The sequence below is a fragment of the Gekko japonicus genome, unplaced genomic scaffold (assembly GCF_001447785.1).
Source record: "Gekko japonicus isolate JY-2015 unplaced genomic scaffold, Gekko_japonicus_V1.1 scaffold4463, whole genome shotgun sequence".
Classification (NCBI taxonomy): domain Eukaryota; kingdom Metazoa; phylum Chordata; class Lepidosauria; order Squamata; family Gekkonidae; genus Gekko; species Gekko japonicus.
This window is the reverse complement of record NW_015168798.1, coordinates 16009-38296: the sequence shown is the minus strand read 5'-3', so window position 1 is coordinate 38296 and position 22288 is coordinate 16009. Positions and strand designations below refer to the sequence as shown.

General features: G+C 53.8%; 1 protein-coding gene across 1 annotated transcript in view; it reads left to right on the top strand.

The window, feature by feature from the left end:
- The window catches only part of CNTROB (centrobin, centrosomal BRCA2 interacting protein), a 29977-nt gene extending 8731 nt beyond the window's left edge, over nucleotides 1-21246 (top strand). Inside the window, exons 5-14 of the mRNA XM_015415706.1 lie at nucleotides 2608-2724; nucleotides 4988-5104; nucleotides 5483-5581; nucleotides 7615-7830; nucleotides 13447-13593; nucleotides 13916-14049; nucleotides 15110-15235; nucleotides 17800-17974; nucleotides 20441-20798; nucleotides 21146-21246. Coding sequence (XP_015271192.1) covers nucleotides 2608-2724; nucleotides 4988-5104; nucleotides 5483-5581; nucleotides 7615-7830; nucleotides 13447-13593; nucleotides 13916-14049; nucleotides 15110-15235; nucleotides 17800-17974; nucleotides 20441-20798; nucleotides 21146-21159 — 1503 coding nt within the window. The 3' untranslated portion in view covers nucleotides 21160-21246. The remainder of the gene's footprint in view (nucleotides 1-2607; nucleotides 2725-4987; nucleotides 5105-5482; nucleotides 5582-7614; nucleotides 7831-13446; nucleotides 13594-13915; nucleotides 14050-15109; nucleotides 15236-17799; nucleotides 17975-20440; nucleotides 20799-21145) is intronic.
- The last annotated feature ends 1042 nt before the right edge of the window (nucleotides 21247-22288 follow it).

The window sequence follows — 22288 nt, the reverse complement described above, 5'->3', positions numbered from 1 at the left end:
CCTTGCTCCAAGCACATTTGACATGCTCAAATGATGTCTTGTTCTAAAGCCCTAGGCTTGAGCTGTGGCCCTGGAAACAGACCGGGGGGGAGGGGGCTGCAAGCCACACCTAGCCTGTATGAACACTGTCAGTTTACAAAGGGTGTGGTTTTTGCAGAAGATGCACTGTGGGTGGGGGGAGCCTTACGCACCAGCTGTTGCCGGGTAAAACGGCCTCCTGTAAAACTGCAAGCGAGTCCCGGAAGTGAAAAGCAACTTCTTTTGGGGGGTTGTGGCCACCATGAAATGATCGCATGTGGGAGAGTGTTCCTAAGAGGATTGTAGAATGAGCTGCCTCCTACTGAATCGGATCCATCAAAGTCAGTGTCATCTACTTAGACTGGCAGCAGCTTCCCAGGGTCTCGGGCAGAGGTCCTTCACATCTCTTTCAGAGAGCCAGTTTGGTGTAGTGGTTAAGTGCGCGGACTCTAATCTGGGAGAACCGGGTTTGATTCCCCACTCCTCCACTTGCACCTGCTGATGTGACCTTGGATCAGTCACAAGCTCTGGCACAGCTGTCCTTGAAAAAGAGCAGTTTGTGTCAGAGTTCTCTCAGCCCCACCCACCTCACAGGGTGCCTGTTGTGGGGAGGGGAAGGGAGAGGAGTTTGTAAGCCGCTCTGAGACTCCAAGTGAAGGGCGGGGTATAAATCCAATATCTTCTTCTTCTTCTTCTTACAACCTGATCTGGGACCAGGGTTCCCTCCAAGCTGAGTGAGTGTGAGCTGGCTCACAGTTTTTTAGCCTCTCCGGCTCACACGTTTGTCTCGGCTCGGGAAGGATGTGGCTCCAGAGCAAACTAATTCATGCGGGAGCCCAATCGCTCGCTCACAGCTTGGATGCTACTAGTTCACAAAGTAGGATTTTTGCTCACAGGGCTCCACAGCTTAGAGGGAGCATTGCCTGGGAGTCCAATGTTCCCTCTAAGCTGTGGAGTCTTGTGAGCAAAAATCCTACTTTGTGAGCGACTGGCATCAAAGTTGTGAGCGAGAGATTTGGCTGCTGCATAAATTAGCTTGCTCTGGAGCCCCATCCTTCCTGAGCTACGACAATAACGTGTGAGCTGGAGGCTAAAATTTTTTGAGCTAGCTCACACTAGCTCAGCTTAGAGGGAGCATTGCCTGGGAGCTTCTGCATGCTGAGCGGAGGCTCTGCCACTGAGTCACAGCCATCGTCCCATGAAGCTGCCTTATACAGAATTGCATCTTTGGTCCATCAAAGTCAGTATTATCTACTCAGACTGGCTGCAGTTCTCCAGGGTCTTGGGCAGCGGTCTTTCCCATCAGCTAAGGCCTGGTCCTTTCCACTGGAGATGCCGGGGATCGAACTGGGGACCTTCTGCATGGTGGGCAGAGGCTCTGCCACTGAGCCACAGCACCTCCCCTCGGGGGCATGGTGTGTGTGAATCTTGTGGCAACCTTTCACCCTTAAAAAAAAAAAAAGCCCTCAAGTCGTTAAGGTGCAGGATCGCCTTGCTCTCCAAGAATCGGTGAACGCCGTTATCGCTGGCCCTGATCCTTCCCGTCAAGGAAGTTTCCTGTGCTTAAAGAACGAGCAAAGAGAGCCGAAGTAAGGCATGCCCTCCGTCGTAATCCGTACAGCGTGAACGCAAGCGTCTGGCATAGAACCCAACCTCCGCTCCCACGGATGTTAACTTCTCACGCCCGCCCCTCTAAAGTCCCCTGCACACACACTCCCTCTCATCTTTCTCCCGCAACTGACTCTTTAGGCCAGTTTGGTGTCGTGGTTAAGTGCACGGACTCTAATTTGGGAGAACCAGGTTTGATTCTCCACTCGTCCACTTGCACCTGCTGGATGGCCTTGGGCAAGCCATAGTTCTGGCACAGCTATTCTTGAAAAAGAGCAGTTTCTATCAAGAGCTCTCTCAGCCCCACCTACCTCACAGGGTGTCTGTTGTGGGGAGGGGAAGGGAAAGGAGGTTGTGAGCCGCTCTGAGACTCCCTTGGGTAGTGAAGGGTGGGGTATAAATCCAATCTCTTCTTCTTCTTCTTCTTTAACACACAGAGAGCCAGTTTAGTGTCGTGGTTAAGTGCGCGGACTCTAATCTGGGAGAACCAGGTTTGAGTCCCCACTTCTCTACTTGCAGCTGCTGGATGACCCGTAATTCTGACAAGCGCTGTTCTTGAAAAAAAGAGCAGTTTCTGTCAGCGCTCTCTCAGCCCCACCTACCTCTCAGGGTGTCTGTTGTGGGGAGGGGAAGGGAAAGGAGTTTGTGAGCCACTCTGAGACACCTTTGGGTAGTGAAGGGCGGGATATAAATCCAATCTCCTCCTCCTCCTCTCCTTCCTCTTCCTCTCCTTCTCCTTCCTCTTCTCCTCCTTCCTCCTCTTCTCCTTCCTCCTCTGCTCCTTCCTCCTCCTCCTCCTCCTCCTCTTCTTCTTCTTTCTTCTTTCTTTCTTCTTCTTTCTTCTTCTTTCTTCTTCTTTCTTCTTCTTCTTTCTTCTTCTTTCTTCTTCTTCTTCTTTCTTCTTTCTTCTTCTTTCTTCTTTCTTCGTCTTCTTTCTTCTTCTTTCTTCTTCTTTTTCTTCTTCTTCCCACCCTCTCCCAGCACTGTGAGCAGCACATCCAAGCCTTGCAGAACCGCCTCCTGGAGTTACAGCAGCAGCTGGCCGTCGCCATCTCAGCCGACAAGAAGAAAGACGGCATGATCGAGCAGCTAGACAAAGTGAGGCTGGGCATGGGGGAGGGCGCGTGCAGAGAGGGGAAGGGGCGGGGCTGGGAATAGCAGGAGGAGGGCGGGGGCGGAGGGAGCCAGAGGTCAGGCGGCAGCCGCTGACGAGAGCCAGTCGGGCCCTCGACCCACCCTCCGAGTTGTGGCGCCTTCCGTGGCCTGCCCCGCAGAACCCCCGTCGGGCTGCCTGGAGCTGCCCCAAAGGAGGAGCTCGCCTCTGCGTTCCACACAACGCCCGCCAGAAGTGCCTCTGAAGCCGGATCTCCAGGGCTTCCCGGCCCCAACCGCATTGGCCAGTTGAATTCGTAGGCTGTGAAAGTGCCCTGCCCTGACCGGAGTGGTCCGGGTGACTCTGATTTGGTCAGTTCTGAGAAGCTAAGAAGGTCCAGACCTGGTGAGTGCTTAGATGGGAGACCACCGCGGAAGTCCAGGGTTGCTACGCAGAGGCAGGCCATGGCAAGCCACCTCTGTCTGTCTCTGTCCTTGAAAACCCTATTTATTTGTGGAGGGGTGGTGGTCAGCGCTCTGCTCACCTCCGTGTACCAGAGGAAAGCGCCTGTCTGTCGACAGCCTCCCTGGGAATGAAACGGAGGCGAGGCCAGTCCCAGACTGCTTTGTAGAAGAGATCCTGTGATCAAGTCAAGAGACCGATGAGGCGACAGGCAGGGAGCAGAGCAGGGTGCAGGAGGAGGACACGGCCTGAGCCGGGAGCAGAAAGATCTGCTTCTTTCCCCGTTAGCTTATCTAATGTCTCCGTTATGTTCCTCTAAGGCAGGGGTGTCAAACGTAAGGCTGGGGGGCGGGATCCGGCCCGTCCAGGGCTTTTATGCAGGCCACAAGCATCTAGTACACGGGTGTCAAACATGCGGCCCGGGGGCTGGATCAGGCCCCCGGAGGGCTTCTATCAGGCCCGCAGTGGGACTGTCTGTCTTCTGCTTCTTCTTCCAGTTCTGCTGCTGCTGTGTCATCGTAGTTTTGCAGCTTACAGAGACACACCTGAACAGCAGAGTCAAGATTGCAACAGCACAGAAATTTTGATGCAATAATTCAGTGCAAGAGGTGTCAGTTATCAGACACTGTTAAATAAACAAAATATTGCAAGAGTGCTAATGTTTTAAGCATGTTTTTATTTTAAGTTAAAAAAATAAACCTTTGTGTTTGTGCCCTTTATAAAGTTTATATCTCCGCTACCTGGCATTACATTTTATGACACACACATGGCCCGGCCCAACAAGGTCTCATTTATGTCAGATCCAGCCCTTATAACAAATGAGTTCGACACCCCTGATCTAGTGTAAGGGAGGGAACAGGAGACTGCTGGGGGGGGGGAGTGGGCGGAGCCACCCTGATTGTGGCTTCAGCAGGGCGGAACAACTTTTGTCTGCACCAGCCAAGCAGCGTAGGAGTGTCTGCCCAGTGCTGCGCTGTTGGTTGTCCAGTCCGCCCAGGCGGGTTTTCCTTTGCACCCCCCCCCTCCCAGCACATGAGGGCTTGCAGTGAGGTGACAACAACCTGGAGCTTCCTAGCTGCTGCCCTTACAGTTTATATCTCCGGTACCTGCCAATTACATTTTACGGCACAACTGGTTTGGCCCGACAACGTGACATTTATGTGAGATCTGGCCCTCGTAACAACTGAGTTCAACACCTCTTCTCTAAGGAGCTTGGGGCGGAATAGATGGTTCTGTTCCCATTTTATCCTCCCAACAACCCTGCGAGGTAGGTTAGACTGAGAGAGAATGACTGTTTCGAAGGTACCCAAGGTGGCAAGCGGGGATTTGGACGCAGGCCTCCCCTTTCCTAGTCCAGCACTCTGATCGTTACTCCCTTCACGTGCACGAGTTTTGTCATGGTCTTCTTGAACAGGCTTGTAGAAGAGAGAAACTGACCCAACCAATGTTCCCTCTAAGCTGTGGAGTCTTGTGAGCAAAAATTTTACTTTATGAGCTACTGGCATTAAAGTTGTGAGCAAGTGATTTGGGTATTACATAAATTAATTTGCTCTAAAGCCATCCTTACTGAGCTAAGACAAAAATGTGTGAGCCGGAGGCTAAAAAACTGTGAGCTAGCTTACACTAAAGCAGCTTAGAGGGAACACTGGACATCAGCGCAGGCCTTCGTCTCCTCCTGCGAGCTGGGGGTCTCTGCGAAGGTGGCCGGTGTGTGTGTGTGTGAATCCTGCACCAGATCCGCCTCGCCTTTTCTGGTAGGGCCTTGCAGGGGGTACCTGGGTGAGCCAGCGTTTCTCTGTCCCACAGACCCTGGCCAAGGTGGTGGAAGGCTGGAACCGGCACGAGGGCGAGCGGACAGAGACCCTCCGAAGGCTGCAAACTGAGAAGGAGGCTGCGGCTCAGGCGCTGGGGAGGCACAAAGAGGTCAGGCTCGGGCACGAGGTCTGTGTGGGTCGGGGGTGGGGGTGGTGGGGAGCTGGGAGGGAGGCCCTCCCCTGCCAACCGACGCCAGGGCAGCTGGTCCATAGCTATTCGTCCAACAAAGTTGGAGTCCGGTGGCACCTTTAAGACCAACCATGTTTTATTCCTGGTCTGAGCTTTCGTGTGTACGGGGCTAATAGCTAATAGTCTTCACGGTGTCACCCCAACTTTGTCCTGCTGCTTCAGACCCAACACAGCCGCCCACCTGAAGCTATGAGGCCCGTGGCTTTCGGTTGCTTCAAAGGGGGAGGCAGCTATACAGCAGTGCAGGGAAAACTCAGGGACCGCTTCAAGCTAATTCTTTTCCTCCTCCTCCTCTAGAAAATCCAGGAGACCGAAGGGCGCCTTGAAGAAGTCTTGTCCGCCCTCAGTCGGGAGCAGCAAGCAGCCAGCCTGTGTCGCCAGGAGAAGGAGATGCTGGTAAGAGACACCCCCCCCACACACACACACCTGCTCCTGGAAACTCCCAGCGTGAGTGAATGTGGCAGTTGGAGACTGGGCTGCTTCCCGGTTCTGATGGGCCCTGGGCAGATGTGCCTGGAGCCCTGCTCCCTGACTAACCTCCCCACTTACACCTCCCTGCCCAGCTGTCTACAGTCTCCTCCCATGCGGCCCACCCATGCCTCTGTCCCCCACCCACTTGGCCATTCTCCATTGCTCCCGATGCTCTTCCACTGTGCTGGGGGAGGCTATGCAGCCGTAAATGTGTGTGGTGGGAGGGCTCACAACAAACAAGGTGATGGGCAGCCGGGGAGGTGAACGGGGGTGGTGGTGGCAGTGGGCCCCACTGGAAGACCTGGGCCTTGGCACCTGCCCCACCTTAGGGTACATCGACACCAGGCCTGGTTGGAGAGCGTGTCCCAGCCTGTCCGTTGAGATCTTTCTCGGAGGCCTTTGTCTGCCTCCCTCTTTTCTCGGCTGTGGAGCGTGGCCTTTTTGGTTGTGGCATACCCAATGCGGAACGCTCCCCCCCAGCCAATCTCCTAACAGTTCAGAGCTGGGGGAAAGGATATCTGTTTCCCCAAGCGTTTTGCTGGTGGTTTTTCTTTTATGCCCCTCCCCTCCCCACCCCTGACCTTCTGCTTTTTGTTGCTCTTGTGCTCCTGTCTAATGAAAAATTATGCCTCGAGGATGATTTTGCTGCTTTTAGTGCTGCTTAGGTTTGTAAGAACATAAGAGAAGCCAATGCTGGATCAGGCCAATGGCCCATCTAGTCCAACACTCTGTCACACAGTGGCCAAAAACACCAGGGGCCATCAGGAGGTCCAGCAGTGGGGCCAGAACTCCAGAAGCCCTCCCACTGTTTGGCCCCCCCCCCAGCACCAAGAATACAGAGCATCCCTTGCCCCAGCCTGTGAGTTCCCATCTGTACCTTGTGGCTAATAGCCACTGATGGACCTCTGCTCCATGTGCTTATCTAATTCCCTCTTGAAGCCGTCCATGCTTGTAGCTGCCACCACCTCCTGTGGTTTATGTTCTTCCCTATTTTAATTGTGTCCTTCTTGTGGCTATTTTTGAGCTCCCATAAGCCATACTGAGAGCCAATTTGGGGCAGGTGAAGGAATATTTAAAATCCAAGGAGAGGTTTCTTGGTGGCAAAGGAATCTTTGGTTTTCAAGGGCACAGCACCAAGCCTGTTCAAGGTTTTTTTTGGGGGGGGGCGGCCTGGGCAGAGAGCTCCCAGTGCCCCCTTCCCCTCCCCTGCCCACCATCAGGCGCTTCGTGCCCTCCTTCCCTTCCCACCACTTGTGTGTCTCCCAGCTGCTTGTGCGTCCTTCCCTTGTCTGCTCACCAGCCCTCCCACGCCCCGTGCCCACAGCTGCCTGCAGTCCTTTCCCCAGAGGCACAGGGCATGCTGCAGGGAGCACTGCGGGCGGAGTGCCGGCAAATGAATGGGCCGCTGGCAGCTGTACAAACATTAAGAGCCTGGGGCTCAACAGAGACCGGGAGCTGCTGGCTCACTGCAGAAAACCATTGTTCCTCTGTTGGGTGTATTCATACTTTTCAATGAGCTTCGCCACCAGCTGAGAAAGTTCACTACTAGTTTACTACAGGTTTACTACAGGTTTACTACTGGTTGGTTGTGGGCCCATACCCATCTAATTGCTTTCCTCATGCATGGAGCTTGTTTTCAGCGGTGCCATACCTAGGAAGGTAAAGACACCTTGTCCCTCCTGACAACCCCTCTCCCGCCACTCCTCTGGGTACCTATGCATATATGCCAACAGAGGGCAATACTTCACATCGCCCACAAAACGGGCTCCGGCTCAGAAAGGCTTATGGCCACAATGTGTCAGTCAGTCACTAAGGTGCCTCCGAACTGCCCGGTGTGGAGAGCAAGCACTCGCCATGGCCGTTGGCCTTCAGTCCCTGCTTGGGGAGGGCTGGCATCGGGCTGGGTGGTTCTCAGTTTGCAACTGACCGCGCTCGTCCCCTCCCCCTTCCCCGGGCAGGAGGAGGAGAAGGCCTCTCTGTTCCGTAGCCTGGAGGCCGAGGGTCAGCGGGCGCGCAGCCTGGAGGCGGACTGGGGCCTGGAACGGCGGCAGCATGAGGCACTGCGGGCCACGCTGGAGGAGCAGCAGCGGAGCTGGGCCCAGCGCGAGAGGCAGCTGGAGCAGCAGAGCCAGGCCCTGCAGGAGGAGAGCCGCGCCCAGCTGGACAAGGAGAAGGTGAGCTGGCAGACCCCGCCCTGCTGGACTGGGTCGCTCCAGAGGAGGAACCCCCTCTGCCCTTTGACCCCTGCACTTGACTCTTATTGTAGAGGAGTTCAAGCGCAGTCCGTTTCGGCAAGCTTCAGTCACAGCTGTTGTATTTATTTGGTGTAGTGGTTAAGTGCGTGGTGTGGTTTGGTGTAGTGGTTTGGTGTAGTGGTTAAGTGCGTGGACTCTGATCTGGGAGAACTGGGGTTTGATTCCCCACTCCTCCACTTGCACCTGCTGGTGTGACTTTAGGTCAGTCATAAGTTCTGTCAGAGCTGCTCTCTCAAGAGCAGTCCAGGAAAGGGCTCTCTCAGCCCCGCCTCCCTCACAGGGTGTCTGTTGTGGGGAGGGGAAGGGAAAGGAGTTTGTAAGCCGCTCTGAGACATCTTCGGGTAGTGAAGGGTGGGGCATGAATCCAATCTCTTCTTCTTCTTCTTCTTCACTCTTCCACTTGCAGCTGCTGGATGACCTTGGGCAAGCCATAGTTCTGTCACAGCTCTCCTTGAAAGAGCAGTTTCTGTCAGAGCTCTCTCAGCCCCACCTACCTCACAGGGTGTCTGTTGTGGGGAGGGGAAGGGAAAGGAGATTGTAAGCCTCTTTGAGACTCCTTCGGGTAGTGAAGGGTGGGGCATAAATCCAATCTCTTCTTCACTCCTCCACTTGCAGCTGCAAGTGGAGGAGTGAAGAAGAGGAGCAGATTGGATTTATGCCCCGCCCTTCACTCAAAGTGGTTTACAAACTCCTTTTCCCTTCCCCTCCCCACAACAGACACCCTGTGGGCAAGCCACAGTTCTGTCAGAGCTGTTCTCTCACAAGCAGTTCTCGAGAAAGCTCTCTCAGCCCCACCTACCTCACGGGGTGTCTGTTGTGGGGAGGGGAAGGGGAAGGAGTTTCTAAGCCGCTCTGAGACTCCGAGTGAAGGGCAGGGTATGCATCCAATCTCCTCCTCCTCCTCCTCCTCCTCCTCTTCTTCTGTTCTGTGGCTGGTCTCTGAACAGAAGCGGCGCAGACTGATGTATTTGAAATCTCCGTGTGCTGAAGAATGCCCTTTCTGCCGGCAGTCCCTGCCTCCATGCTTTCGCTTGAGTATCCCAGTGCCAAGGCCAGCAAAAGCTCACCGTTGCCTTGCAGGGGTGTGGCCTCTCCTGGGCGGGGCTGATGCTGGCCCCGCCCTGCAGCTGCAGCCTCTTACCCCCTTGCAGGAGGGCAGGGTGGGCCTCCTGAGCCATGGGTTCCCTGGTGTGGGAAGAGCTGCAGCTGATCGGCAGGGCAGACGGGGAGACCAGGGAGCAGAAGTTCAGGCAGGTGAGTCTCGGCGGGCAGCGGGGTTGGTCTGCAGCAAAACAACAAGATCCGAGTCCAGAAGCACCTTAGAAACGGACAAGAGTTTCAGGGTATTGAACTTCTGAAAGTTAACGCTCCCTTCGTCAGACTGGTGAGCGGTGTCCTCCCAGGGCTCAGAGCTCTGGGGGCAGAGACAAAAACCAGCCGTGTCCAGGTCTGATCTCAGAGTTAGGAAATGCCTGTGCGTGGCATCCTACGTGAACCCTGATCTGAATGAACCGTGCAGTCTGTTGAGGAAGTGCACCCAGTATGCCCCCTCCCTTTCCTGTTCTAGGTAGCCCTTGCTCCAGCTTTCGTTTTCTAAGGTTCCTAGTCCTCAGTGATACCAGTGGTAGCTTAAGATGTGCTGGAGCTGTACCTGGTAGCCTCAGGCGTGGCGGCGGCTGTGGAGGTGGGCTTCGGCACCCCGCGGAGGTCATCGCCCACCCTCCCCAGCTTACGCCGTCTGGTTCCTCGGCTTCTCTGCCTCTCTCTTCTCCCACCTTGCTTCAAGCCGCTTCCTGGAAGTTTTCCAGAAGGTGCTTAAAGGAAACCAGAGCCCTTTAACGGCTAAGCCGAGTCTTCTGATCCGGGTTACATGTGTGAATGCCATGGAAAAAAGGGTGTGTTACGAAAGAGGAGGAGGAGATTGGATTTATACCCCGCCCTTCACTACCCAAGGGAGTCTCAGAGCGGCTTACAAACTCCTTTCCCTTCCCTTCCCCACAGCAGACACCCTATGAGGTGGGTGGGGCTGAGAGAGCTCTGACAGAAACTGCTCTTTTTCAAGGACAGCTGTGCCAGAGCTTGTGACTGACCCAAGGTTACATCAGCAGGTGCAAGTGGAGGAGTGGGGAATCAAACCCGGTTCTCCCAGATCAGAGTCCGCACACTTAACCACTACACCAAACTGGCTCTGAGCCGCTCTGAGACACCTTTGGGTAGTGAAGGGCTGGGGTATAAATCCAATCTCTTCTTCTTCTAAAGTTGTGAGCGAGCGATTGGGCTACTGCATCACTTAGTTTGCTCCGGAGCCCTCCTCCCTGAGCCAAGGCAAAAATGTGTGAGCCGGAGGCTAGAAAACTGTGAGCTGGCTCACGCTAACTCGGCTTAGAGGGAACACTGGTCCTATTGTATCGTTGCGTGGAGGTCTTTGCACTCCGATTGAATTCCTTTTGTACCCTGCCTTGACTCTCAGGGAGAAAGGTAGGTATGGATTAAATTAATAATAAAGCCGATAATAAAGCCAGAGAAGGTAGAGCCCCTCGTTTGAGCCTCTTCTTTTGTTCCTCTCCTGATGCTGGGACTGATGAATCCAGGCCGCCTTCTCAGTCTGGGTTCAGAGTCTTATGGACCGGCACGGGAAACGTGTGCAATCTGTGAAGCAGTCGCAGTGGGAATGGCATCAGCACTGGGCAGGAGTCTTTAAAGACTTGTATGTTCTTTTAGACCAGTGGTGGCGAACCTATGGCCCAGGTGCCAGAGGTGGCACTCAGAGCCCTCTCAGTGGGCACGGGTAACATCGCCCCAGCCAGGCCCAGACCATCATAAAGTGTCAAATTCTCTGCCAAATAATTTTAAGTCAATGAAAGCCTTTGGGATTGCTTTCCTTACTTTGTTTGGATCATCTTATGTTAATGTATAAGTTGTTTTTTTCTAAAGTACAACCTCGGTATTCAGGTTAAATGGCCGTGTTGGCAGTTTGCGATAAATAAGTGGGTTTTGGGTCGCAGTTTGGGCACCCGGTCTCTAAAAGGTTCGCCATCACTGTTTTAGACTCTGCATAAGTTGCTGCAGGCTACGGAGGGAGCTCCCGAGATTCCAGCTTGTTTGGGAAGCAGCTGCTGCAGCTGTTGAAAGGTTGGCTTGACCTGGCTCTGATTGTGTTATCTGCCGCTCTGCCTCCTTGAACGGGCTTGCTGGTGGGTGTGATACTCTTTTCTAGGAGGCCGTTCCCGGGGCGGGGGCGGGAGCACAGGCAGCAGGGCCTTCTGGTTTGCCCCCCTCCCCCTTGGTCTCACAGGGGAATAATAAAGGGGGTCCAGATGGCCGATTGTCAGGAGAGGGTTGTGAATGGAGGTGGGGCCAGCCAGTGGGAAAAGCCCCCCCCCCCAGACACAAATGGTTCTTATCCAATTCTATTTGTTTTGTTGCCACAGTTCCTGGCGAAACGTCAGGTTCTACAATGCCAAGACCACGGCCACACAGCCCGGAAAATCTACAGCAACGAATCCATTTATTTTATCGATTTATAACATCTACTAGCCGCCTCTCTTCCTTACAGTATAAATGATATATGTAAAATAGAGTACACAGAAATCCATAAACACGTTTATTCAAAAATCACAATTTAAGATGGTTTTCATCAAGCACAGTCCTAAATTAAGCCATCTTCCACTGCCTCCTAAAGACTGGAAGAGAGGGGGCCACGTGTACCTCCCTGGGGAGGTTGTTCCATAATTGTGGGGCCGCCACTGAAAAGGCCCTGTCTCACCAAATGAGCTTCTTTGATTGGTGGAGGGGCCTCTCCCGGCAACCTTAGTCCCCAGGCGCCCATACCTTTAATTGTGCCCCAGGTGGAAGAATTCGACAAGTGCAGCACCTCTGCCAAAGCTGCCCCTGTTGGATTTTTCACCCTTGTGTAACTTTTCAAAGCGCTGGAGCCTCAGTTAGGAAAGGAGGTGGCAGCTTGAACTGTAAAGGCTTTAGGATTGCGCCACATGAGGAAACTGCTGCGCGAATGCCCTGAAGTGAGAGAATCCACTTCACTCTGTCCTGGGTCAGCTTGAATTACCTAGGAGTAAGTTAAGGGGGGGAATCCGGGCACAGCTGGCTGCAGACAATGCTAGTTTGGAAACAGTCCCTCTCCGGGAGGGTAAGTGGGAAGCGGTACCTGTTTTGGGCTCCCGTCAGTTATGCCGTGTTTCTTGTAGCTGTTTTCCTCCACCTGTCGTCCCTCTGGAGCCTCAGTCGAGGGCCGCTTTCCCCATCCTTGGTGCGCTTTGATGCAAAAAGCCACACCTGGCAAAGTCTTCCCTTCTGCATACCTCTCCGAGCCTGATCCTGATTAGATGCTCCCGCACCAGTTGCTTACCCTTTTAGGGTTGCCAGCTCCGGGTCTGAAATTCCTGGAGACTCGGGGGTGGTGTTGGGGGAAAGTGGGGTCTGTGGAGGGGAGGAACTTCAGCAGGGTGCCATGCCATAGAACCCACCCTTCCAAAGTCGCCATTTTCCCCAGGGGAACAGTACATAAGAGAAGCCAATGTTGGGTCAGGCCAATGGCCCATCTGGTCCATCACTCTATGTCACACGGTGGCCAACACCCAGGGGCCATCAGGAGGTCTGTCAGCAGGGCCAGAACTCCAGAAGCCCTCCCACTGTTGCCCCCCCAAGCACCAAGAAGACAGAGCATCCCTTGCCCCAGACATAAGAATATAAGAGAAGCCATGTTGGATCAGGCCAATGGCCCATCCAGTCCAACACTCTGTGTCACACAGGGGCCAAAACCCAGGGGCCATCAGGAGGTCCACCAGCAGGGCCAGAACTCTAGAAGCCCTCCCACTCTTGCCCCCCAAGCACCAAGAAGACAGAGCATCCCTGCCCCAGACAGAGTGTTCCAGCTATACCTTGTGGCTATTAGCCACTGATCGGCCTCTGCTCCATATACTTTTCCAGTCCCCTCTTATTTATTTATTTATTTATTTATTAATCAAACTTATATCCCGCCCTCCCCTGTAGGGCTTAGGGCGGCTAACAGGCAATAGATATTGCAACAATAAAACATTGTCTTATGCTTGTAGCCATCACCCCTTCTGCAGCAGTGAATTCCACGTGTTAATTACTCTTTGGGTGAATCTTTGATCTTTATTGGCTGGAGTTCAGTTGTAATTCTGGTAGATCTCCAGGCCTCACCTGGAGGCTGGCAACTATGACCCGTTGGGGTACAAAGAACCTTCTCAGGCAAGCATTCCACTGCATGCGAGTTGGGTTGGATATTTGTTCAAATAGTATTTCTCTATATGAGTTTCATATTGTGATGCATTTGCTGTGGCAATTGCAGGATGCGTACAGAGGAATTCAATCCAAATTCTAGCCAACGTTGTGAGCTTTTAGCTGGTCCTCGTGCAGTCATCACTCTTTCTTTTCCTCCTGAGATCCCCTCAGTTTCACCCTGCAGTTGGTACGTTCTCATCCCCTGTTTTGGCCCAGGAACTGTAGGTGCCTGGCTGCGTCTCACGCGCCTTCTTCCCCACTCCCGTCTAGGCAGCTGCCCATCGAGAGGCCCAGAAGGCAGCCGATGCCCAGCGCGTTCTGGCTTCAGTGCAGACAGAAGTACAGGGCTTGGAGAGCGAACTGGAAGCCATGCGCCGAGAGCGGGACAGTCTGAAGATGGAGATGAGCTTGGTCAAGGTGAGCGCGGGGAGTGTGTATGGGGGGATGTTTGGTGTAGTGGTTTAAGTGCGCGGACTCTAATCTGGGAGGACCGGGTTTGATTCCCCACTCCTCCACTTGCACCTGGCTGGATGTCCTTGGGCAAGCCGTAGTTCTGATAAGAGCTGTTCTTGAAAAAAGAGCAGTTTCTGTCAGAGCTCTCTCAGCCCCACCGACCTCACAGGGTGTCTGTTGTGGGGAGGGGAAGGGAAAGGAGTTTGTAAGCCGCTCTGAGACTCCTTTGGGTAGTGAAGGGTGGGGTATAACTCCAATCTCTTCTTCTTCTTCTTCCTCCCGCCAGGCCCGCTATGAGTCCCAGAAGGTAAAGCTGGAGTCGGAGATGAAGGTGGTGTTGGAACAGCAGGTGACAGAGCGGCTAGCGGAGGTTCACGAGGAGAGCCTGCGCCAGATGAGCGCCATGCGGGAGCAGCACAGGTGTGTGTGGTGGGGACCTCTGGGTCCTGGGCGGCCCCTGTCTGCAGTCGACTCCACCTCCCAGGGCTCTCTGCCCCATCTGGCTCTGGGTTTCTCCCCAGATCTTTTGGACTTTGGCTCTCTTCCCATTCTTTTTGATGCCTTGGCTGTCAAATTCCTCTCACTTTCTCCTGGAGATCCGGCTCAGCCCGGCCTTGGCTGGGAGGGCAGGGTATCAGTCTAAATAAATAAATAAATAAGCCTCTCTGCTCCCTCCCCCCTTTTGGCCAGGGGTTTCTGGCCTGTTTTCCAAGGTTGTCTCTGCATCGACAAGGACTAGGAACTTGCTTACAACAGCCGCCATGTATATTTCCTGCACTGGAGTCCAACTTCTTATCTGTGCAGTTCTGGTCACCACACCTCAGAAAGGATATTATAGCATTGGAAAAAGTGCAGAAAAGGGCAACTAGAATGAGAAAAGGGTTGGAACGCTTTCCCTGTGAAGAAAGGGTAAAGCGCTTGGGGCTCTTTGGCTTGGAGAAACGATGGCTGAGGGGTGACATGATCGAGGTTTACAAGGTTATGCATGGGATAGAGCAGGTCGAGAAAGAGGCACTTTTCTCCCTTTCCCACAATACAAGAACTCCTGGGCACTCCATGAAATTGCTGAGCAGTCGGGTTAGAACAGATAAAAGGAAGTCCTTCTTCACCCAAAGAGCGATTAACACGTGGAATTCACTGCCACAGGAGGTGGTGGCGGCTACAAGCATGGACGGCTTCAAGAGGGAATTAGATAAGCATATGGAGGTCCATCAGTGGCTCTTAGCCACAAGGTATAGATAAGGGCTCTGGGGCAAGTGATGCTCTGTCTTCTTGGTGCTTGGGTGGGGTCAACAGTGGGAGGGCTTCCAGCGTCCTGGGCCCACTAACGGACCTCCTGAGGGCCCCTGGTATTTTTGGCCACTGTGTGACACAGAGTGTTGGACTAGATGGGCCACTGGCCTGATCCAACATTGGCGTCTCTTATGTTCTTAAGTGCGGCTTCTCGGGTCTCCTCTCTCCCGCCTCTCTCCCCCGGCAGGAAGCAGCTGCTGGATCTAGGCAGCCACCACGAGAAAGAGCTGTCCGGCCAGCTGGCTCAATTTAAGGCTGACCTGGCAGAGAGAGAAGAGCGGCACCGGCAACTCCTCGAGGACTACGAGGGCAGGTACGTACGCCACTGGGCCGGGAGCCTCCGCTGGCTCCTCACGGAATCAAGAGTGGCGGGGAGAGAGCGAGCTACCGTACAGCTCGCGCGTGTTTGCGTTTTGTTTCTCCTCTGGAAATAGGCAGACAGTTTGAATGCTACAAGCATGGACGGCTTCAGGAGGGAATGAGATAAGCATGTGGAGCAGAAGTCAATCTATTAGCCCACAAGGTATAGATAGGGACTCTCAGTCTGGGGCAGGTGATGTTGTGTATTCTTGGTGCTTGAGGGGGGGCAACAGTGGGAGGGGCTTCTGGTGTCCTGGCCCCACTGCTGGACCTCCTGACGGCCCCTGGTATTTTTGGCCACTGTGTGACACAGAGTGTTGGACTGGATGGGCCATTGGCCTGATCCAGCATTGGCTTCTCTTATGTTCTTATGTCTGGGGCAAGTGATGCTCTGTATTCTTGGTGCTTGAGGGGGGGCAACAGTGGGAGGGGCTTCTGGTGTCCTGGCCCCACTGCTGGACCTCCTGATGGCCCCCTGGTATTTTTGGCCACTGTGTGACACAGAGTGTTGGACTGGAGGGGCCATTTGCCTGATCCAGTATTGGCTTCTCTTATGTTCTTATGTCTGGGGCAAGTGATGCTCTGTCTTCTTGGTGCTTGGGTGAGTGGGGTCAACAGTGGGAGGGCTTCTAGTGTTCCGGCCCCACTGCTGGACCTCCTGATGGCCCCTGGTATTGTTGGCCACTGTGTGACACAAGAGTGTTGGACTGGACGGGCCACTGGCCTGATCCAACACTGGCGTGTTTTATGTTCTTATGTTCTCAATGGCTTGGGCTGCCTAATTGTGCACTGATCCGTACTTCTGTAACCTCACGACTAGATTACTGCAACACCCTCTACGTGGGGTTTCCTTTGAAGACAGCCCGGAAACTACAACTGGTCCAGAATGCGGCAGCCTGACTATCGTCAGGGGCCAGCCACTGGAAACAACTGCTGTCCCTTTTGAAACAGCTACGTTGGTTGCCAGCGTGTTTCCGAGTTCAGTTTGGTGTAGTGGTTAAGTGTGCGGACTCTAATCTGGGAGAACCGGGTTTGATTCCCCACTCCTCTACTTGCACCTGCTGATGTGACCTTGGGTCGGTCACAAGCTCTGGCACAGCTGTCCTTGAAAAAGAGCCGTTTCCGTCAGAACTCTCTCAGCCCCACCCACCTCACAGGGTGTCTGCTGTGGGGAGGGGGAGGAAAAGGAGTTTGTAAGCCGCTCAGAGACTCCGAGTGAAGGGCGGGGTAGAAATCCAGTCTCTTCTTCTTCTTTTTCTTCTTCAGTTCAGTGTGCTGGTTATGACCTTGAAAGCTCTTTGTGACCCGGGACCCACATATTTGAAGGACTGTCTCCTTCCCTGTGTCCTTGTGCACCAACCATCTGGTAGGGGGGGGGGGTAAACAACGGCACGGAGTTGGGATGGCCCGATCCGACCGTCCCGACACCATGAGAGCGCGCTGGAGCGATCAGACAGGGGAAAGTCTGTCCGTGGCCCGTCGCAACCCGTTTGCTTCCGGACGTCCCCTGGTGTCTTTTTACTTCGCTCCTGCCGCAGAGCAAAATGGGTTGCCAATGGGTTTAGGGTGCTTCCCGGACGCTGGCGTCTTATTGCGCCCTTTGAATTCACCCGGCATTTGCGCCGATGGCGCGGCTAATTGTGTGTGTGATTGCGCCCTAGGAATCATCAGAAACTATAGTTTCACCAGAGTGTCTGGTGATTTTTTAGAGAGGTGCGACGTCACTTGTGGGTTTCCCTGGAAATGACATCACACCATCACGGATGGCTACCCTGCCCAGGCAGCCATCTGTTGGCTATCCTGTCCCTGTCTGACTTCGACCGAAGCGCGGGGCCTTTTCCATTGTGGCTCCGGCTCTGTGGGATGGGATTCCTGGAGAGGTGAGAGGGGCCCCTCCCTTGGAGCTCCTCAGGAGGCGCTGCTGGACCTGCCTGTTTGCCCGGGTATTTGACTGGGCTTGAACAGCAGGAGTCTTTCAAGGGAGAGAGAAGGGGGGGGGGGTTTGGAGGCCAGATAATGAAACTGAAGCTCAAGTACTTTGGCCACCCCATGAGAAGGGAGCACTCCCTGGAGAAGACCCTGATGCTGGGAAAGATTGAAGGTCAAAGAAGACGGGGACGGCAAAGGATGAGATGTTTGGACAGTGTCATTGATGCAATGAACATGAAGTTGAGCAAACTTCAGAGGACGGCGGAAGACAGGAAGGCCTGGCGGGATCTGGACCATGGGGTCGCGGAGAGTCGGACTCGACTGCGACTGAACAACAACAACAACAAAATTTTTTTGCTTTATCTGGGGATGATTTTAGATATTATCGTAAGCCACCTGGAAACAAGAGGAAGGCCGTGATAGAGATGTTTTTTAATAGATAAATAATGAATAAATAAATGAGTTGCCCTGGGGATCATTTTTGGATCAGAAGGCAGAGGAGAAGAAGCAGGCACGTGTTCCTGGTGGCTCCTTGGGCTGGGCGAGTGGCTTTCTTGCCCCCACGGTGGCTTTCTTGACCCCCTCCAGGATCTCCAAGCAGCAGGAAGATCTTCGGGAGCTGCAAGCCAGGTGTCGGCGGCTGGAAGCGCAGCGTGCGGAGATGGTGGGCCAGTTCCAGGCGATGATGCAGGCCCACTGGAATGAGGCTCTGCGTCTCTTTGCCTGCGTCTCTCCGCGGTCGGGCTCCAGGGAGCTGCCACAGGTGAGGGGTTGCGCTCCGTGCCTACCCGATTTCATGCTTGGTTTTAACTGGAAAAAGTTTTCAACTGTTATTGTAAGCCACTTTGAACCACGAGAAAAAGCGGGATATAAATGTTTTAGTAAATAAGTCGACAGGGTAACAGACCTCAGACTTTACTCCCAGCATGCCCTGCTCTAAGTTTGCATCTTCCCTCTGCCGTGACCTCTCTAGGCAGCCGTTGGCACGGCCCGCTTGTCTTCCTTGGCCCCTCTGTCGTTTGATGTGAGCCTACTAATGCTGGCCTACCTGGCAGTGTTGTTGGCCACAAGACAGCAGTTGTGAACGTTCAGAAGTTCAGTATTTAACATGAAGATGTTACAGTTTGCCCTTGAGTGACTCTCTTACACAATTCAGGCTAATAAATTATCGTGTGGCATTTTGTGTGGTGTAGTCAGGAGATCCGAAGATCGTCTGGCAGCCTTCAGTTCTAACTCTTTTTAGTGAGCTAGAGTTTTGGGGGGTGGGTGGGCTGAGAGAGCTCTGAGAGCCGTGACTGACCCAAGGTCACCCAGCTGGTGTCAAGTGGAGGAATGCAGAAGCAAACCCAGTTCTCCAGATTAGAGTCCGCCGTTCTTAACCACTACACCACGCTGGAGCACATAGGTAAAGGTTTCGCTTGCTCGAAAGCCAGTCGAATCTGACTCTAGGGGTGCGGTACTCATCTCCGTTTCCAAGCTGAAGAGCCAGCACTGTCCGAAGACTTTTCCGTGGTCATGTGGCCAAGGCGCACGGACCCCTGTTCCCTTCCCACCAAAGGGGTACCTATTTATCTACTTGCAATTTCTTGCTTTCGAACAGCTAGGTTGGCAGGAGCTGGGGCCAGAGACGGGAGCTCACTCCGTCACGTGGCACTCGGGTCTCGAACTGCTGAACTACCGACCTTCCAGTCTGCAGTTCGGCATCTTAACCACTGAGCCACCGCAGGCTCTCGGCAGGAGCATGTACCATGCCTCAAATTTTGTTAGTCTTTAATGTGCCGCTGGACTCTTTCTCTTTTCTGCTGTTAAAAAAACTTTATCTCTCCCTGGCCTCTCTCCCCACTGGGGACCAAGGCTCCCTCTAAGCTGTGAAGTCCTGTGAGCAAAAATCCTCCTTGATGAGCTCTCCTGGGCATTCAAGTTATGAGCCAGCGATTTGGCTGCTGCATGAATTAGTTTGCTCTGGAGCCATCCCTTCCTGAGCGGAGACGAAAATCTGTGAGCCGGAGGCTAAAAAACTGTGAGCCAGCTCACACTAACTCAGCTTAGCGGTCACACTGCTGGGGACCCAAAGCGGCTTACATCCTTCTTCTCTGTGTTACCCCCACAACAGCCCTGTGAGGCAGGTTAGGCTGGGAGTGCAATACTGCCCCAAGGTCACCCAGCCAGCTTCCATGGCAGAGTGGTGATCCTAGTCCACTACACCACACTGGCTTTATGATGCTGAGGGTGGCAGGGTGTTGCTTGCTGACCTGAGCGGTGGGTTTGTTTGTTTTAAGTAGGGTCGCCAGCTCCGGGTTGGGAAATACCTGAAGATTTTGGAGAGGGAACTTGGGGAGGGAGGGGTTTGGGAAGGGGGGGGGACCTCAGTGGGGTACAGTGCCCCAGAGCCCACCTTCCAGAGCAGAGCCAGTTTGGTGTGGTGGTTAAGTGTGCGGACTCTAATCTGGGAGAACCGGGTTTGATTCCCCACTCCTCCGCTTGCAGCTGCTGATGTGACCTTGGGTCAGTCACAAGCTCTGGCACAGTTATCCTTGAAAAAGAGCAGTTTGTGTCAGAATTCTCTCAGCCCCACCCACCTCACAGGGTGTCTGTTGTGGGGAGGGGAAGGTAAAGGAGTTTGTAAGCCGCTCTGAGACTCCCAAGTGAAGGGCGGGGTATAAATCCAATCTCTTCTCTTTGCTTAACACGCCTCCCGGGCCTAACCTGCGTGTTTCGAACAAATCTTTTCCAGGCATAAATTTTTTCTGGAACCACAGCTCTTGAATTTACCCGTGCATCAGTCAAACAATGTAAACACGGCTGTTCTGGCTTACTGGCTAAGCTGAATCATCACAGTGAGAAATACAAGCTGCCTGCTAGCTTTACCCGATGGATCATCACTTGGGAAATGTACACTAGGTCGCTGCATTGTTCGGTACAAATAGCTGTACATTGGTATTTATCCTCCATCAGGAAGAAGGCAGTCGGACTCTTCATGTTATATAACTTAGTTTGAAAGTGTTTGAAATGGGATGTTGTCGTTTGAGAGTGTTTACAATGCACTAGAGTTGATGTTGTGTATAAAAAGCAAGTATATTTAGCAATAAGTACATGTGAATATTGTGTTTATTGTTTCAACATGGTGTTTTCTGTGCTTGTCTAACTTAGCCATGTTCCCTGTGTGCTTGTTGTTGGCTCACCTGGAGGGTGGCAGCCCTGGCTGTAACACTCAGCTGTGTTCTCCTAGGACGCTCCCCCTGACCCAGGCCCCGCTTCGGAACTGGAGCGCCTTCAGCTCTCGGAATCTCTTAAGAAGGACCAGAAGGCGGGATCTCTCGGGAGCCTCCAGGACGCCGGGGACTGCAAGGGGGCGGGGTGCCCCCAGGCCGTGCCCCTGCGGCCGGTCGCTCAGCACGGCGCCCCGCAGGGCTCTTTGGGAGGCCCAGAGAAGTCCGGGCTGGGCCCTTACCGGTCCTTCCTGCCCCTCCTCCCCGACATGGGGCGCCTCTCCTCGGAATTCAGCCACATCCTCAACTGCAGCATCCTCAGCCAGCAGGGCTTCCAGCACCTGGAACCGCAGATGGACCACACGGGGGCTCTTGGAGGTGAGTGTGTATGTGTGTGTGTGTGTGCTTATTCCTCCCTCTCCTAAAAAAATGCCAGACTGGCTATTACCAGATCTAGGGCCTTCTCAGTGGTGGCTCCACACTGGTGGAATGAGCTCCCGGAGGACATCAGGGCCCTGTGGGACCTCTTACACACACACACACTCGTGCCCTTCATAATTGCCCCTCTGTGTGTGCGAGCCGTCTTTGGGGGTGGGCTTTTGAACCCATCTCAGAAGAGGCCCTGAGCAGCTCTGATTTTGCTCAAGGCAGCCGTTGTGGTTGAGCTGTTACAGCAACGTGGGTCTCCCGGCTTTCTCTCCCCCCCCCCCCCCTCCCAATTCTAGGCCTGTCTCTCTAGACAGAGAACTTGGCAGAGCACCCGTTCACCGACGACACCGAGGAGACCATCATGGAGGTAGTGGGCAGCGAGGGCGAGACCCCTCAGCGTAGCAGTTTGGAGAGCGGGGGCCAGCCCCTCCCGCCTGATTTGCACCACTATGTGCGCCTGGTACGTGTCGTACAACGAACGGCCGTCTCCTCCCGTTCAGGCGGTTCTATTTCTGCCCTTTCCCGAAGGTGATTTAAATCACCCTTCCTGCTAGCCAGAGTAACAAAACCCTGTTTGCGTGCGTACTGGTTTGTCCTGATACAATCGCAGCGCAAAATCCAAAGCGCTGGATTTTGAAGCCAGCCAGCCAGCCCTGCAGAGGAGTTTAAAAGAAAAAATAAGTGGCACTGGTAGTAATTTGATTCTTTTTTAAAAAAATTAAAACAATATGGTGCTTTTTAAAAAAATAATAATAATTTCTTATTTGCTCCTAGTCCTGGCCAACGCTCCCTCTAAGCTGTGGAGTCCTGTGAGCCAAAATCCTACTTTGTGTGAGCTCCTGGCATTAAAGTTGGGAGCAGGTGATTTGGACGCTGCACAAATCACTTTGCTCTGGAGCCACATCCTTCCCGAGCGAAGGCAAAAATGTGTGAGCCGGAGGGCTAAAAAACTTGAGCTGGCTCACACCGACTCAGCTTACAGGGAACACTGGTCCTGGCTAGTTGGAAGTGCGATAGAAATCATATAGCCCTTTCAGTGGGGGGAAACTTCACCGCGTTTGCTGCTGCTGCGTCCCCTTCCCAGTTGGTGCCTGTAAAGAGCTGGGGGGCTGTTGCCAGAGTGGGGGGTGAAAGTGGGCGGGGGGGGGGGAGGAGAGAGACAGTGGTCCCTCCAGGGTTGGCCGTCTTCTGTCCACTGGCTGGCAGCGGCGGTTTAGGGACAGAGGGGAGGGGAACAGCCTTTCCCCAAATCTGTTCTTTGTGATTAAGCGTGAGGTGGCGGGAGCTGGCCCTGGGGTCCTTCTGCGTGCCAAGCAGAGGCCCTCTTTGGCAGCCCCGGTCCCACGTATCTCAGCTCCTGCCTGCCTGTGCCTTCTAGCTGCTGGAGCAGTCTTCCAGCGAGAACTGTGCCCAGAAGCAGGAGGGATTTTCTGGCGAAA